We start from the raw sequence: 17,487 nt of genomic DNA, 5'->3' as shown, positions 1-17,487 counted from the left end.
TATCATATCAAAGCTATCGTTTATTTACTTAAAAATACAAAAAATCACAATAACTATTTACTAATATTTATAACAAAGGTACGAATCTGCATAGGTTTCAATAATATTTGCAGGTCTTCCACATTATCCTTCTCATCAGTTTCGTCAACTACTCTCTTCTTAATGTATTCTCTCCATTTGTATTGTGCCCAATTTTGGTAATCTGAGACTTTATGTGCAAGCCATAAGTCTTCTATCGGTAAACCAGAGTCGAAGTTCAGACGATGGTTCTCGGATAACCATTGGTTGGCTCCCAGTGTTGTTTCTCTTATATTCGATATCTCAAATGGAGCGAAAAGACCCTGAAAATGATAAGAAATTTTAGAATAAAGGAAGTGAAAAAAGTACCTATATTAAAGTGTGGCATTTTCCCCATTTTTTTTTCAAATCAACGGAAAATAGTGAAACTTATGATTTTTTTGAGCACAAATATCTTCGAGATTATGGAAAGAGCTTTAAAATGACGTATTACAAAGTTTGATATACTCATTAATAATTAATTGTTAATATAATTGCGAAAAAAGGTCGGAATTGCAAAAAAAAATATTTTCTTAATAACTGTTGTAAAAATTAGTGTACAACTTTGAAATTTTTGTCAAATGAGGGTTCTTTGGTGCTTAATATGTAATAAAAATTGCAAAGCGATTCATTCAATTGTTTAAATTTTATTCAAATTGTTTATCCCAGAGAGCATTTTTTTGAAATAACATGTCAGAAAAAAATGACGTTAGAACCATTCCACAGGTGTCAAATGAAAGAGCATGAGCTAAATTTTCAACATAGTTTAAAAAAGTGAATAAAAAATGCATTTATTAGTAATAAATAATTATGCAAAAGTATCGTCAATTTTTCTTTATAAACTTTTTGAATAACTTTTTCCAAAAAAATTAACTTTTTTACCCTGTTTTAAGGCTATGGGTACATAATTCGCAAATATTTTACGGCTATTCGTACTTTTTCTGTCTTTACACGGCAAATTACGTGTGTAAAATTCTCACTGGTATGGAAACTGCAGATGTAAACATTAGGTTGACAGTGACATTGTCATTAGAAAGGTAGAGATGGCTATTTCGGTTTCGTTCAGTTTTTGAATGTTCTTGGATAACCTTTACTTGTATAAATGATAGGATTATTTTTTCACGAATTATGTATTCAGTGATTACCATTATTTATATTATATACAAATAGTCGAAAAAGAAAAAAAGTTGTAAAGTTAGTTTAATAATGTCCTGTTACCATGGAAAGCTTAGATAAGGTCAATTCTATCAAAATTAGATAGACGTCATATCTAGGACACATAATGCGCCATAGGGAATTTGGGCAGCTCCAGGTAATATTAGATGGCAAGATCGAAGGCAAAAGGGGTTAAAGAAGAAAGAAAAGATCTTGGCTCCGAAACATCAGAGATTGGACTCACACAACAAGAAATGACTTAGTTCATCAAGCCAAGAATAGAGAGAAATTTGCCATATTGACCGCCAACCTCAATAGAGAAGTCACTTAGGAAAAGGATGAGCCGAAAATATCATTTTATTATTTTTCTTCGAGAAACAAAAAGCGTTAAAACTCTCCGTAAAAAGCGAAGCCTTTTATTATAAAATCTTAAAATCATCTTTATTAAAATATGAAGTCAACATTTAATAATTCACTCAAGAAAATGGGCGGAATGCATAAAACGTAGTAGATGCTATTGCTTCAGCAAATAGTCACTACTTTGTAGCATTTTCTTTTACATAAAAGTAGGTGCTTTTGTTGAGAAGAACTTACTACACAACAGAAGTACCTACTACTGACCAGAAGTATCTACTACAAAACGTAGCGCCAGCCGTGTTTGCATTACACCAATCGTGATGGAATTAGTTTTCCATGTGCTTGTGATTTGTGAATTCACATTTTTACGTACCAAATTATTAGAATTGTACATGAGTAAAAATGAGTGACTCAGATCCGAAGCGACAAAAGAGTTACGCGAGGATAAAAATGAACAATTGTTATTTGTTAATCTTCTTCACAATTATTAAATTTTATTTGATAAAAGAATGACCCCAAAAATTAAGAATCTTCTTCTTAGTTTGTAAATTTTTCTATGACACACATTTATAAATGCTGCCATATTGTAACAAAAAAATACCTACGCCGAAGACGTCCCCCCACCAACTTCACTTAAACTGAAGCAAAATACTACTAAACAAGCACATACTTCAAAAGTGTAGTACATTTTTCTATGTAGGCTGGTAAATAGTAGCAAATACTACGGAGAAAAGCAAATGCTTCTTAAGTGTAGTGAAATCTTCAAAAATGTAGTAGGTACGTACTTGAAGCATTAGCATTTACTACATTTTATGCCACCATGGGCACTTTATTTTATAACTAAACTCGTACCTATTTACGGTTATCGGAACAAACTCTTATAAAATAATACTTTTATTTGAATAATGACTTGAAATACTTGGATTTTCCATAAATAATATATAAACAATAAATAACTTTTTATTAATTGTACGCCGTAAATAAATTATTATTTTTCAAATACACTATCAATACTATTTAATAAACAACTCTGATTGATTTTATTATCATCGTAATAGCGTTAAAAAGCAGTAGCAGAATGAACTGCTATATCAAAATAGCGGGTCGGACACATCTCTACTTGTCACTGTCTTGAGTCTTGTCATAACATTATATTCGAATGAGTGCATTGTATGACAAAGATAGCGAATGTTCGATTTCCACGGACATGGTATGGTGTCCATTTTTTTCGAATCCTGAAAAAACTAATAAATGTTTTTAAAAAATTTAAACACAAAATGAAAGACTAAATTATTATCGAGGGCCGAAAGTCCCTTAGAATATATAAGAAGTTTCTTTCGAATGAGATATTTGAAATTAAAAATCACACTACATTTTCTCTTAGTTTTTCACCCCTGTAACTTATTAAAATAAACATTATAGAAGTTCTCAGGGACTTTCTGCGTTTAAATTTTTCAAAAATACTTATTAGTTTTCTCAGGATTCGAAAAAAATGAATCCCCATTTGAATAGCATTGCAGCCGAAAATACGTACCGATCCGCTAAGTGCACAACTACCAAGTAATGTTATTTATATCATAATCGATAAAAAATTGTAATAAATATGTATAATTTTTTATATAACAAAATAAAAAGTTTATAAGGAAAGATTTACGATACTTTTGCATAATTATTTATTACTAATAAATGCATTTTTTATTCACTTTTTTTTAAACCAAATTGAAAATACAGCTCATGCTCTTTAATTTGACACCTGCTGTGAAATGGTTCTAACGTCAGTTTTTTCTGACATGTTATTGCAAAAAAATGCTCTCTGGGATAAACAATTTGAATAAAATTTAAACAATTGAATGAATCGCTTTGAAATTTTTATCACATTTTAAGCACCAAAGAACCCTTATTTGACAGAAATTTCAAAGCTGTACACTAATTTTTACAACAGTTATTGCGAAAATAATTTTTTTGCAATTCTGACCTTTTTTCGCAATTATATTAACAATAAATGACTATATCAAACTTTGTAATACGTCATTTTAAAGCTTTTTCCATAATCTCGAAGATATTTGTACTAAAAACCCCAAGTTTCCCTGTTTTCCATTGATTTGAAAAAAAAAGTGAAAAATGCCATTTTTTGACACTTAATTGTTTATAAATAAAAATGGCCGCCAGACCCTACGCAGGAAATAGTTACAATTTGCTCTTATAGGTATTACCTGTCGAAAAAACGCTTCAGTACCCTGGCTGTTCAAGTGTCATGGAAAAAACCTTATTACCCTGGACTAAAAGAGAATTTTCTCCGTCTCTAGATAGATGACGCTAACGCGTCCGTACGCATTTAATATACACCACAAGCGGCTCTGAGGCGCTGAAAAGCAGAAACCTTGGTCAGCCGAAGGTGCGCTGGCCCCGAATCGAATTAAATCTCCTTAATAGAATTGCGATATTTATTCATGCTTCCTTGATTACCATAAAGCAACAGTAAAGCACGACAAGCTTATGGAGATACTAAACAATATTGGAATGATAAACAACTGTGATTTAAGAATTATTAGCCATCTGTACTGGAGTTAAACATCATCTATCTGGACAGTAGATAGCAGGAGAATCCGACGATATCAAAATCAAACGTGGGGTTCGTTTTAACATTTTACCGTCAGTGAATGGACTACATGTGAGTTTCTGACACGCTCCAGTTACGAGCAAAATTCGCGCTTGGGCTTCAAGGACTCTAGAATGTACCAAAAAATAAAAGAACTGCTTGGTGATACAGTTTGGATTCCGCAATAACCTTGGGATTAGAGAAGCACTATTTAGTATTCAGGTTATGGTACAGAGATGTCGGACATTTCGACATCCGATGTGTTTCATTGACTTTGAGAAGACCTTTGATCGAGTAAAACATACTGAAATATTTGCCATTCTTTAGAAAGTGTGTATTGATGATAAAGACCGACGCATTATTAAAAGTCTTTACTGGCAGCAACGTGCAAACATCAGGATTGGCTGGGACACGTCTGAAGAACTTCAAATACGAAGGGAAGTAAAGCAGGGCTGTATTTTGTCCCCACTAATATTTAACATCTATTCTGAGTTTGTTTTCAATAAAGCAGTGGATAATGCTCAATATGGTATCAAAATAAATGGCGTCAATATTAATAATTTGGGATAGGCGGATGACACGGTGTTAGTTGCGAGCAATTACGAAGAACTTCAACATCTGATTAATACGATTACCACAACCTGTAATGAAGATGATGATGGACTCAAACTAAACACCGCAAAGACCAATAAGGTGATGGTTGTCAGTAAGACGCCAATACAACCGGAAGTAGTAACAGCTTATGGTGAACAATTATTTGCTACCTTGGTTGTAATCTAAATGAGAACTGGGACATGAGCAAAAAAATTAGAATACGTATAGAGAAGGCCAGAGCTGCATTCTTTAAGATAAAGAAACTTTTATGTGGAAACAACATTACTTTGAATCTGAAAATTAGATTAGTGAGATGTTATGTGTTCTCTACCATTTGTACGGTGTCGAAGGTTGGACTTTAACAGATACACTTCTCAAGAAATTGGAAGCCGTTGAAATCTGGGTATATCGGAGAATGGAGAATCCTACGAATAAGTTGGGTGGATTGAGTTCGTAACGAAGTTATGCGCCATGTTATGTTATGCGCCATGTTATGCGACACCCAGAGAGATATAATATATTCCATTTAATAATACAAGGCAAAGTAGACGGAAGAAGAGGGCCAGGTCGAGGAAGAACATCATGGCTTAAAAACCTGAGCGAATGGTTTAACAGATCCTCTGCATCCCTTTTCCGAGCTGTTGTCAACAAAATTACTATAGCCAATTTGATAGCCAACGCTCTACAATCGAGCACTACACATGAAGAAGAAGGGCTATCATAACAAAATCTAATGAAAATGTATAATAAATAAAAAAACTAACACTGTCGTACTTACTTTTAAATCGATCCTCAATGGTTTGGATAATACTGGATCTTCATCAATCTCAAACACATGCTCCAACCTCAATAAAAATGTATCAGCTTTCCAAGGCTCTAATGTCAAAATTTGAATATTTTTGTCCAAATTACGTTTTAATCCAGCATACTAAAAATAAATAATAATAATTTTGAATTATCTTTGATCAGTTGTAAATGAACACTTTCATAATTCATAATATCAAGATCACGATTTATGATCATCTCCAGAAACTTGGATGCACCTGAAAACTCCACCATAACACTGAACACCTACCAAGTCCATTGAAGGATTGAGCAAATTGAAATACTTGGGAACGTTGCTTTTTGAAGAATGGGCATTGGACAGGGAAGTAAAATGTCGCATTGAGCAAGCTCGACAAGCTTTCTTAAAATTCAGGAAGGTTTAGAGTTTAGAGTTCGATCTTCAACTGAGACTAAGGTTTTGTAAGTGCCACATATGGACAGTGCTGCTATATGGCGTAGAGGGCTGGACACTCAAAACGAGGGATATAAACAGATAAGAAGCTTACGAAATGTGGCTTTATCGCCGTGTCCTAATGATACCATGGACGGCGAAAGTCACATACAGTAGGAAAAATGAAAGAATACCCATGAACGAACATATAAAATACGCTGTATTTTCCTGTCACCGTGTCACACAAAAAATGGGCCAGCGCAAGTACATGTAATAATTATTATTACATGTACTGCATGTGCTGCTATATGGCGTAGAGGGCTGGACACTCAAAACGAGGGATATAAACAGATAAGAAGCTTACGAAATGTGGCTTTATCGCCGTGTCCTAATGATACCATGGACGGCGAAAGTCACATACAGTAGGAAAAATGAAAGAATACTCATGAACGAACATATAAAATACGCTGTATTTTCCTGTCACCGTGTCACACAAAAAATGGGCCAGCGCAAGTACATGTAATAATTATTATTACATGTACTTGCGCTGGGAAATTTTCTTTGTGACACGGTGACACGAAAATACAGCGTGTTTTATAATAATATTTCGTTCATGGGTATTCTTTCATTTTTCCGACTGTATGTAGGTGTCCCTAAAAGAATCAACCAAGTCCCAACAACTCTTTGATTTCAAATAGTATATCTGTAGCAGTGCCGGATTAAGAATCCTGAGGCCCCTAGGCCACCCAAGCTATGAGGCCCCTTAAGAAAGCCCCCTGAGGCCCCTAGGTTTCTCCGTTTTTATAATTTTTATTTTTGAAAATGTCCGTTTGCCTGTTGCGAAATAACCCAAAATGACTGTGAAGCAGGAATAAATTGTTTTCCCTTCAAGTTTGAAGCTCGGCTATAAAATATTTGAACTATTCTAGTTCATTTTCAAGTTCAGATTCAATATCATCAGGATAGTTTTCATGTAGTTTTGAAGCACACTCCTTTATTTGAGTATCACCCAATTTTGAAAAAACACCAAAGACCAAATACTGAGTTCATTGACCCGTACACTGTCAACCGACGACTCAGCTCAGTAATTAGACTATAGTAGTAGAGAATATTCAGAGTATTGAAGGTTGCAGGCCCTCTGCTAGTAACAGTGATATGGGAGGGACATCACTGGCTAGTAATAAGCAAAATTATCTTTTTGGAATTTTAAGAACTCCAAAAGTGAATTTAGAAGCTGAACTGCAGTTTGAAGTTCAATCTCGTCTCTCTGCAATTATTTACTGACAGCGTTGATGCGTTCTAAAATTGTTACCCAAAACTCATTCATTATGAATGTTTCTTTTTTTGACATTTCTTCTTTCAACAAATACTTAGCCTCATGAACTGTTTCAGCTTGCTAATTAGTGTCTTTAGCAAGAGTATGAAGAACAGATTTGAAAGCTATTTAACCTTTAGGCAAAGGTCTTATGGCATGTGCTGCTTGTTCTTATAAGGACTAGATCGTGGCGAATGAGATCGCTTAGTGGAGTTTCATTTAAGCATTTGATCATAACTTCCCAACGGTGGGTAGAGGATGAAAAAAAGTTGTACACAGACTGAACAAACCCAAAATACGATATTCTATTTGAGGAAAAATACGTCAGCCAATCTCTTTTAATTTTTATTCCACTGATTTGTTTTCAAAGAACCATAGATTGTATAAAAATCTTGTATTGCCTTCAAAATTTCTTTTTGACGCTGAAACACTTCCATCAAGGTTTTTACATTCTGAAGACCTTTCCCAATCCAAAATGTCCTTACTTCTTTAGTTAGGTACTGTATTCCGTAAATGCCGTTTTCCGAATTTAGGAGCGAATTTATCTTTAACTTCAATTTTTAACTTAGTTTCGGTTTCTGGTTCTTTAACTTCTTAAACTGGAATAGAACTGTCGCTACATGTTTTTTCACATTCTTCAGTTAGGGAAGCTATGTTTCCCTCAGTTATTTCTATTCCATCACGTGCATTTTCATTGGTTGCTTTTTCACTAGCTATGGATTTCCGTGTGAAACTGAGTTTAAATAAGTTTTGCTTCTGTTTTGGATTTTGATTAAGGATCTTTTCTTTCTCCTTTTTTTTGCTTGTGTTTTTTTGCTCACTTTCGATTCTTGTTTCCATCTGTACTGGCCCTTCTACCAAAGGGCATTCATTAGCGATGTATTCCCACAGCATATACTTTCTATGTGAACAAAAGTATGCATTGTAATGTAGCTTATACGTCCACCATAACTTTTATGGTATTGCGCGATATTTGAATCTTTCAACATTTTTTCGTTTTTGTCCCCGCGAGGACCCTTTGGGGCCGAAGTCCCTAGGCAACTGCCTACTTTGCCTAATGGTTAATCCGGCACTGATCTGTAGAAGTAAGTAGATTAGATTCCATTTTTTAACACAGAAATAAAAATATTTAATTGTTAAATACGTATGTTTACCTACCTGCATAACATATTTTGATTTATATTGATCAAAAGATAAGTTTTCAGTACCAGAAACAAAAGTCCATGCTGACAATAATTTTTGTTGAATTTGATCGTGTACCTGGCTCGCTGTTGTATAACCTGAAAATAAAAAAAAATAAAAAAAGTCGTGCATCGGCCGGGAATCGAACCCGGGCCGCCCGCGTGGCAGGCGAGCATTCTACCACTGAACCACCGATGCTTGATAAATCTTATGAATTTAAACAGTATTTTAACAGTACAAGAATTATTTGGAAAAATACAAGACGATGATTATCAGTAGTAATCGCACAAGAGCTCTGAAATTATTGAATTTTTCCCGAGTGACACTTTGACAGTTTTAATTTCACAGTGTTTTTCACATTTAATTTCATTTAATGTCAAAGTGTCACGAGAGCAAAAATTCTATATTAATTTCAGAGGTCGAGTGCAATTTGTTGCGATTATTTCATGAATAAAACTGTTCAAAACCAAAATTTTATTGTAATTTATTTATGTAAGTACCATTAAACACATACTACATACTATACAGTATGTAACCCTAATAGCACACGACGTCCAATGGACGTCCAAAATAGGTCCATTTTTGGTCCTAACGTCCATGGACTATAAATGGACGTCCTTTGGACGTCCCACGTTGGACGTCCTTCGGAAGGAATAAATATGGACGTCCTTTGGACGTCCGACTTTGGACGTCCTTCGGACGGAATAAAAATGGACGTCCTTTGGACGTCCGACTTTGGACGTCCTTCGGAAGGAATAAATATGGACGTCCTTTGGACGTCCGACGTTGGACGTCCTTCGGACGGAATAAAAATGGACGTCCTTTGGACGTCCGACGTTGGACGTCCTTCGGATGGAATAAATATGAACGTCCTTTGGACGTCCATATACTGGACGAAATACGGACGTTTTATGAACGCTTCCCTAATAGCACACGACGTCCAAAATAGGTCCATTTTTGGTCCTAACGTCCATGGACTATAAATGGACGTTCTTTGGACGTCCGGCGTTGGACGTCCTTCGGTGGACTAAATATGTACGTCCTTCGGACGTCCGACGTTGGACGTCCTTCGGTGGACTAAATATGTACGTCCTTCGGACGTCCGATGTTGGACGTCCTTCGGGTGGAATAAATATGAACGTCCTTTGGACGTCCGTACTGGACGAAATACGGACGTTTGCTGATCGTCTATATTGGACATATTATACGAATTACGGGATAAAATAGCAAAATAATTCAATAAAATATTTTATGTTAATAAAATAGTTTACATCGAAAAGATAATTATATTTAATTCAAAATTGCACAGTTTAATATTCTAAACATGTTTTTGTTTTTTTTTGTAAAGTGTGAAAATCTTATTTGTAAATTATTTGTTACAATGTTTTATTATTCTAGTTACCAAGATCACATAAGTTTGCTAATTAATTCTAGTAAGCAAAAATATAATTTTTATCAATGTATCCGTACTACAAATGAATCTTAAGAGCATCTTTTCGAAGTTGAATATACGTGCTCAAAATAGGTCCAGTCTTAGTCCTAATGTCTATGGACTATAAATGGATGTCCTTTGGACGTCCAACGTTAGACGTACTTCGGGTGGAATAAATATGAATACGGTGGACTAAATATGTACGTCCTTCGGACGTCCGATGGTGGACGTCCGATGGTGGAATAAATACGAACGTCCTTTGGACGTCCGTACTGGACGAAATACGGACTTTTTGTGGACGTCTGAAAATCACCCCCACTACTTGGTTCCTCTGTTGACAAAACTATAACGATAGGCGATAGATTTTCGATTCACCCACCGATATCAGTATCAGTTCGAAGTTGGAGAGTTGATCTCTCAGTCGTTGTCGTCGTTAGGGCTCCGCGTAGAGTTTTATTCATTAACCACTGATTTTCATAATGTAAGAAATTATATTATATACGAATTAAAGTGTAATATACTTATACATATACTATATATTACGTAAAACAACATAACACAGAGTCCGACCGCCTCATCGGGCCATTTACAGCATCAATGCATAAGTCCATCCAATGGATTATTATGTGCCCCTTTGACATAGGCGCACAACATTTTAATCTACCACCCTGAGGATTCCTGCTCCTGGAGATTTTCTGAAGTGCCGAAACAGTCTATGTTCCTGATTCCTCGATCAGATGAGAAGTTTTCGGAGCCATCAACCCCAGACAGCTACTGGAGCTCCACGTTGCAGCCAGTCACTTCTTGGTAAGTGAACGCCAAAGAGGAAGCATTCAGACTCTGCTGCTACCACCGTCTGGACATAGCCTATCGATTCCTGATGGCCTAGAGGACAAACTCGCCGAGAATGGTGGACAAAACCACCAGCCAGGACAACTGGTATCCAAACATTGGTATTATTTACGTTTTTTAATACATTTACATATTTTTTCATGCTCTTTGATATATTTCTTATGCTTTCTGGTATATTTTTCATACATTTTTCAATCTTATGGGTGTTTGGTAAAGAATGGGCCCTAGCTTAACCTTGGATTACTGAGCTTAAAATAGGTCGATTTAAGCTAACTTACTTTAGTACGAAAGATGATAATAACCGAAATACAGGGTGTCAAATTTAAACTTTTATTTTATTCTTGATTATTTCCTGGGCAATACATCATTTTTGGTGTTGAATTTAGATTTCTTGTCCCAAAAAACCCCCGCTTACCAAATTTCGTGATATTATCCCATGCTTGTTAGGAAATATTCAAGAATAAATAAAATAAAAGTTTAAATTTGACACCTTGTATTTCGGTTATTATCAACTTTAGTACTAATGTAAGTTAACTTAAATCGACCTATTTTACCCTCCGAAATCTAAGGTTAATCTATGGCCTATTCTTTACCAAACACTCTGTATAAGTACATAATTGCATTCTAGCCAATCTTTTTGATTTTCTATAAAGTACAGACTTCCTTGAATTTTTACTGCAATGTAACTTCTTGGATTTGAATTTAAAATTTATTGTTAAAGGAAATTTCCGCTAGCTCGGTGGCCCCTCGTCTTTCTACCCAACGGTTCTTTTGTCAAACAGATTGGGTTGTATGTACCTGGTAAGCAAAAGGTATTTATCTCAGTATTTTATAATCTATTTATAATATTGAAATATCTAAGCGAAGGCGGATGAAAAAAAATTAGACAAAAGTTGAATGATTATTATAATATTATAATATAATATTACACTATATAATAAGTATACATAGATAGAATATCTTCTTTTTAAGAAATTGTCCATTATCTCCAAATGAGCAAGGTGTCGATTTGAAATATATGTATAATATACAGCCCATTACGCAACACCTTAAAAATTGAGCATTTTTGATGTCTCGAATTTCCTAAACCAGTTGTCCCATCTAGGTGATTTTTTTTATAATATCCTCCTTAAGGTGATACAGTAGCGATCAACAGGTAGCAAAAACGCGTTCCAAGATTGCGGCTGTAATTTTGAATATTTTTTCGAGATATTTGGCACACGTATTCGTAATATAATAAAGAATGGCGGTACAGAGCCCAATTTGAAAAATATATTAATATGTGGAAATTACTCTGTAATTAAATACAATATTAAAAAAACAAGCCTGTACCGCCATTAAGAAGAACAAAAAAATACACTTTCTTCAAATAAACTTTTTTATGCGATGCCTAGATTTTGTGTCATTTTGGAACTACTAAAATTTTTTATTTCATTAGTAGTTCCAAAATGACACAACATCTAGGCATTGGATAAAAAAGTTTATTTGAAGAAAGTGTATTTTTTTGTTCTTCTTAATGGCGGTACAGGCTCGTTTTTTTAATATTGTATTTAATTACAGAGTAATTTTCACATATTATTATATTTTTCAAATTGGGCTCTGTACCGCCATTCTTTATTATATTACGAATGCGTGTGCCAAATATCTCAAAAAAATATTCAAAATTACAGCCGCAATCTTGGAACGCGTTTTCGCTACCTGTTGCTCGCTACTGTTTCCTCTTAAGCTTGTCATGCACGGGGAGCTATATACTGTAATATATATTATATCACATCGCTCTCTATAGTAATGAGTGAGCCTGCACACACGGAACCATTAGTTCCGTGTGCCACATCAATGAGGGTTGTTTGTCTCGTTAATTTATTGACTAATACGAGATCTGGTCTATTATGCGCCACTGTTTGGTCTGTGAGCACAGTGGGGTCCCAGTATAGCTTGTAGTTGCCATCCTCAAGCATACTCTCAGGGACGTATTGATAATATGGGAGATGGTCGGTTTGGAGATATGGTTTTATTATTATTATTATTATTAATTATTATTGTAGTACCATTTAAACACAACGTTTTAAAAACTTTTTTGCCTGTTATTGCTTTTTCGAAAAGTTAATTTTTATCGAAATATTTTGAATATTTGTCAAATCCACCACATATTTGTATATGGTTAAGTACCATTATGGAGACTTGGTAATATTATGCAAACTTATTTATGCTTTACATTTTTAGGTATATTTTGAACCATATTAAAAAAGAAGCCAGATCTCGATAAAACGTGCCTTATCGAAAAAAATACAAAGAGGCAAAAAAGTTTTAAAAACATTCTGTTTAACTAATGGTACCTCAGTAATAGTTTAATTGGAACGTACACATTCAAAATTACTGAATAGAGAATTGAAAACCCTTTCAACTGAGGTGCCAACACAACCCCTATTCCCATTTAAAAAAATCATTGATTACGTCATCACGCTCAGATGGATGACATCACTAGTATGAAATATATGTCAAAAAGTTGTAATTTAAACACAAAAATCGACCTGTTTCCGGATTTTTCTCTATAGTCGTCCATTTTAGAGAAAATTAATTTATTCCATAATTTAGGACCTCTCTGTATATATTATATCACATCGCTCTCTATAGTAATGAGTGAGCCTGCACATACGGAACCATTTGTTTCCTGTCTGCAGGCTCACTCATTACTATAGAGAGCGATATGATATAATATACATATATTACAGCATAGCTCCCTGTGCATGACAAGCTTAAGGAGGTAACCTATAGCCTAGGCTATAATATTATAAAAAAATCACTTAGATGGGACAACAGGTTTAGGAAATACGAGACATCAAAAATACCCCATATTTAAGGTGGTGCGTTAATTTCTTGGAGAAGTGTATTGTAATTTAATGTAAATAATGTAATATCCAATAATTGTAATTTAATATAAGATGTAATATAAGTTTCTTAAAAAATATATTTTTTATTTCCCACAATACATTCTTCACAGGTCTAAATATCAACTATAGACGTCCACCGAACGTCCTCCCAGGACGTTAGATGGATGTTCGGCAGCAAGACATTGGACCAAACTTGGACGCCCTATGAAGGCCCAATTGACGTCCGGACCTCCATTGGACGTTTGGCAAAGTGGAATTTGGACCAAAATTGGACGTCCTGTTAAGGTCCAATTCACGTCCCCTAGGACGTCCGATTAAGGTCCGATTTACGTCCGATTAAGGTCCAATTTACGTCCAATTAAGGTCCCATTTACGTCCGATTAAGGTCCAATTTACGTCCGATTAAAGTCCAATTTACGTCCGATTAAGGTCCAACTTACGTCCGATTAAGGTCCAATTTACGTCCGATTAAGGTCCAACTTACGTCCGATTAAGGTCCAATTTACGTCCGATTAAGGTCCAAGTTACGTCCGATTAAGGTCCAATTTACGTCCGATTAAGGTCCAATTTACGTCCGATTAAGGTCTAATTTAAGTCCGATTAAAGTCCAATTTACGTCCGATTAAGGTCCAATTTACGTCCGATTAAGGTCCAATTTACGTCCGATTAAGGTCCAATTTACGTCCGATTGAGGTCCAATTTACGTCCGATTAAGGTCCAATTTACGTCCGGTTAAGGTACAATTTACGTCCGATTAAGGTCCAATTTACGTCCACTAGGACGTCCGATTAAGGTCCAATTTACGTCCGATTAAGGTCAAATATACGTCCCCTCGGACCTTAGATGGACGTCCAATGGACGTTCGGTAGCGCGACATTTGGACCAAAATAGGACGTATAAAGGACGTTCCTCGGACGAAAACGGACGTCCAATGGACGTCCCTAAAGTACGTGAAGGACGTCCAATGGACGTCCATTGGACGTCCTTGTGCTATTAGGGAAGTAATGATACATACTATGTAAGTACAAAACGAAAAAAGTAAAAACTTTAAGCGCGATATTATTTTATATGAGATTCACCACAATATTCCAAATTATTAAAAAAATGTCATAATTAATGTTTTAAAAATTATAAAAGTGATGACTTTCAATCGTCAAATATTTATAAAAACTGTGTGTTTAATGGTACTTACATAAATAAATTACAATAAAATTTTGGTTTTGAACAGTTTTATTCATGAAATAATCGCAACAAATTGCACTCGACCTCTGAAATTAATATAGAATTTTTGCTCTCGTGACACTTTGACATAATTTCACTCGCCTTCGGCTCGTGAAATTAAAACTGTCAAAGTGTCACTCGGGAAAAATTCAATAATTTTAGAGCTCTTGTGCAATTACTACTGATTATTTCATTCATAGGAGATTCTGACCAATAGAAAGCTACAGAAATCTTAATTAAATCAATAATTTTTGATAATCTCCCGTCGTTAAGTATATTACGTCAGATGCCCTTCGTTGCTACGAAAAAATACATTCAGTGACATTAATGACAATTAATGTTTTAACAATTATAAAAGTGATGACTTTCAATCGTCAAATATTTATAAAAACTGTGTGTTTAATGGTACTTACATAAATAAATTACAATAAAATTTTGAACAGTTTTATTCATGAAATAATCGCAACAAATTGCACTCGACCTCTGAAATTAATATAGAATTTTTGCTCTCGTGACACTTTGACATAATTTCACTCTCCTTCGGTTCGTGAAATTAAAACTGTCAAAGTGTCACTCGGGAAAAAGTCGAGGAAATGAAACTGAAAAAATGGCAAAACCTCGCAATTTTTTCGTCCAGCATCGATTTGTACAAAAATTTGGGAATATTAGGCTTATTTCACCCTCTAGTTCATTTTCTATATTGAGCTGTTGTACGCTTTTGGTTTTTTAAGTGTGAAAACTACCCCTAATTGTAAAAAATTATAAAATAACATTTTTGTTTAACTATGTATTACTAAACCGAACATAGCCGTGAGACTGACGGGATGTCAACTGTCAAGGTTAATGTCAACCATTAAAATATTATCTGTTAAAATATAAGTTTGTATTTAAGTTTCAATAGACGATTATAAAGCTTATCCAATTATTAATATATCCTAGTATATGTGGATACATTAATTCTAAACATGGCACAGTCACACATGCATGGACCTGTAAAATTGCCTCCAGATTTCGACTTACAGGGGCAGAATGCCGCTACCACATGGAAGTTTTGGAAGATATCATTTGAAGATTATCTAGTAGCCACAGGAAAAGATCAGTCTGCCGATAATATAAAGCTGGCAATCCTCAGAAATATAATAGGAGCCGAGTCCGAGTCCGCTAGAATAATGTGCACAATTGCAATACCCGATGGAACTGCTGAGCTCTACAAGTACATGATGGAACAGCTAGAGGTATATGTTAATCCAAGAGCCAATGAAGTGTTTAAAAGATACAAGTTTTTAAGCAGAAACCAAAAGGAGGGCGAATCTTTTGAATTACCTCACTGAAGTAAAGCACCTGGTGAAATCTTGTAATTTTAATGTAACAGATCCAGATGAAACAACTGAGGAGAAAGCTCTAAGAGACAGAATTGTCATGGACATTCGTGATACAGTCACAAGAGAAGCTCTACTAAGAATAGACAAGCTAAAGTTAAATAAAGCCATAGAAATTTGCCGTGCAAGTGAAATCAGTAAGAACCAGAACAAAATGTTTGCAGAAGAGAGCATCGCAGAAATTCATGCTATCAAGAGGTTTACCAAGGATAAACATACATCGCATACAAGCAGAAAACAGCAAGACAAATTTAAATGTAGGCGCTGTCAAACAATGCATGGGCCAAGGAAGTGTCCAGCGTTTGGAAAATCATGTTCACGGTGTGGAATCTTGAACCACTTTGCAGTTGCTTGTAGAGTAAGAAATGTAGAGAATGTGGACAACCAAGAGAAATCCGACAGTGATAGTGATAGTAGTTCTAGTTTAGTGATAAATAATGTTAATGCTTCAGATCAGTTACGGGACCTTTGGGATGAGATTGTTGAAGTAGAGAATTCCAAATTTAAAGTAAAGCTAGACACAGGGGCTGACATTTTAGTAATACCAAACAAAATTTTTAAAAGGATTAACAAGCAGTTTAAGGTATGTAAAAATAAATTTATTGTAAAGGGTTTTGAAGGCACTCAGGCAAAAACTATTGGTATTGTAAGCCTTCATTGTAAGTATAAGAACAAAAATATATATGAAAACTTTGTAATTGTTGAAGGAGCTAACAAAATTTTGCTAGGTGGGCAGGCTTGTGTTGATCTTGGTCTTTTAAAACGAATAAACAGGGTAAATATTAAAAAATGTAACAACAATGTTGAGAAAGATCAATTCATAGCAGAGCATCATGAAATATTTTCTGGCTATGGAAGATTTGAAGGGAAATTTAAGATAACTACTACAAAAAATTTCGAAGCAGTCAGTTATCCACCTACAAAGGTTCCTCCGCCATAAAAGACGCTCTAAAAAACGAGCTTGAGAGGCTAGTGCAGAGGAAAGCCATAGTAAAAGTGGATGAGATAGACCCTCGTGCCAGCATAAACCGTATAGTAATTGTTGAAAAAAGTAATGGTATATTGAGATTATGTCTAGATCCACAAAACCTTAATGGTCAAATTATACGAAAACCACAACCAGTCAAGACCATTGAAGAAGTATGCTCCAATATGATCGGGAAAAAAATATTCACTGTATTTGATTTGGCTGAAGGGTACCACCACTTAGAATTAGATGAGAACTCCTGTTGGAAAT

General features: G+C 34.9%; 1 protein-coding gene and 1 non-coding gene across 5 annotated transcripts in view; both read right to left on the bottom strand.

The window, feature by feature from the left end:
• LOC126892010 (lysosomal alpha-mannosidase) overlaps nt 1-17,487 on the bottom strand; it is a 160,193-nt gene continuing 142,706 nt past the window's right edge. For all 4 annotated transcript variants that reach the window (XM_050661418.1, XM_050661417.1, XM_050661420.1 and 1 more), the window contains 3 exons: nt 8,452-8,573; nt 5,541-5,690; nt 1-341 (listed from right to left, as the gene is read on the bottom strand). In XM_050661418.1, the coding sequence (XP_050517375.1) occupies nt 54-341; nt 5,541-5,690; nt 8,452-8,573 (560 nt within the window). In that variant the 3' untranslated portion in view covers nt 1-53. The remainder of the gene's footprint in view (nt 342-5,540; nt 5,691-8,451; nt 8,574-17,487) is intronic.
• On the bottom strand, nt 8,603-8,673 carry Trnag-gcc (transfer RNA glycine (anticodon GCC)). Its single transcript has one exon. It is a non-coding gene; the product is annotated as a tRNA-Gly (tRNA).

This window comes from Diabrotica virgifera, chromosome 9, assembly GCF_917563875.1.
Source record: "Diabrotica virgifera virgifera chromosome 9, PGI_DIABVI_V3a".
Taxonomy (NCBI): domain Eukaryota; kingdom Metazoa; phylum Arthropoda; class Insecta; order Coleoptera; family Chrysomelidae; genus Diabrotica; species Diabrotica virgifera.
The sequence above is the reverse complement of the archived record's forward strand: the minus strand, read 5'-3'. Positions and strand labels throughout refer to the sequence as shown.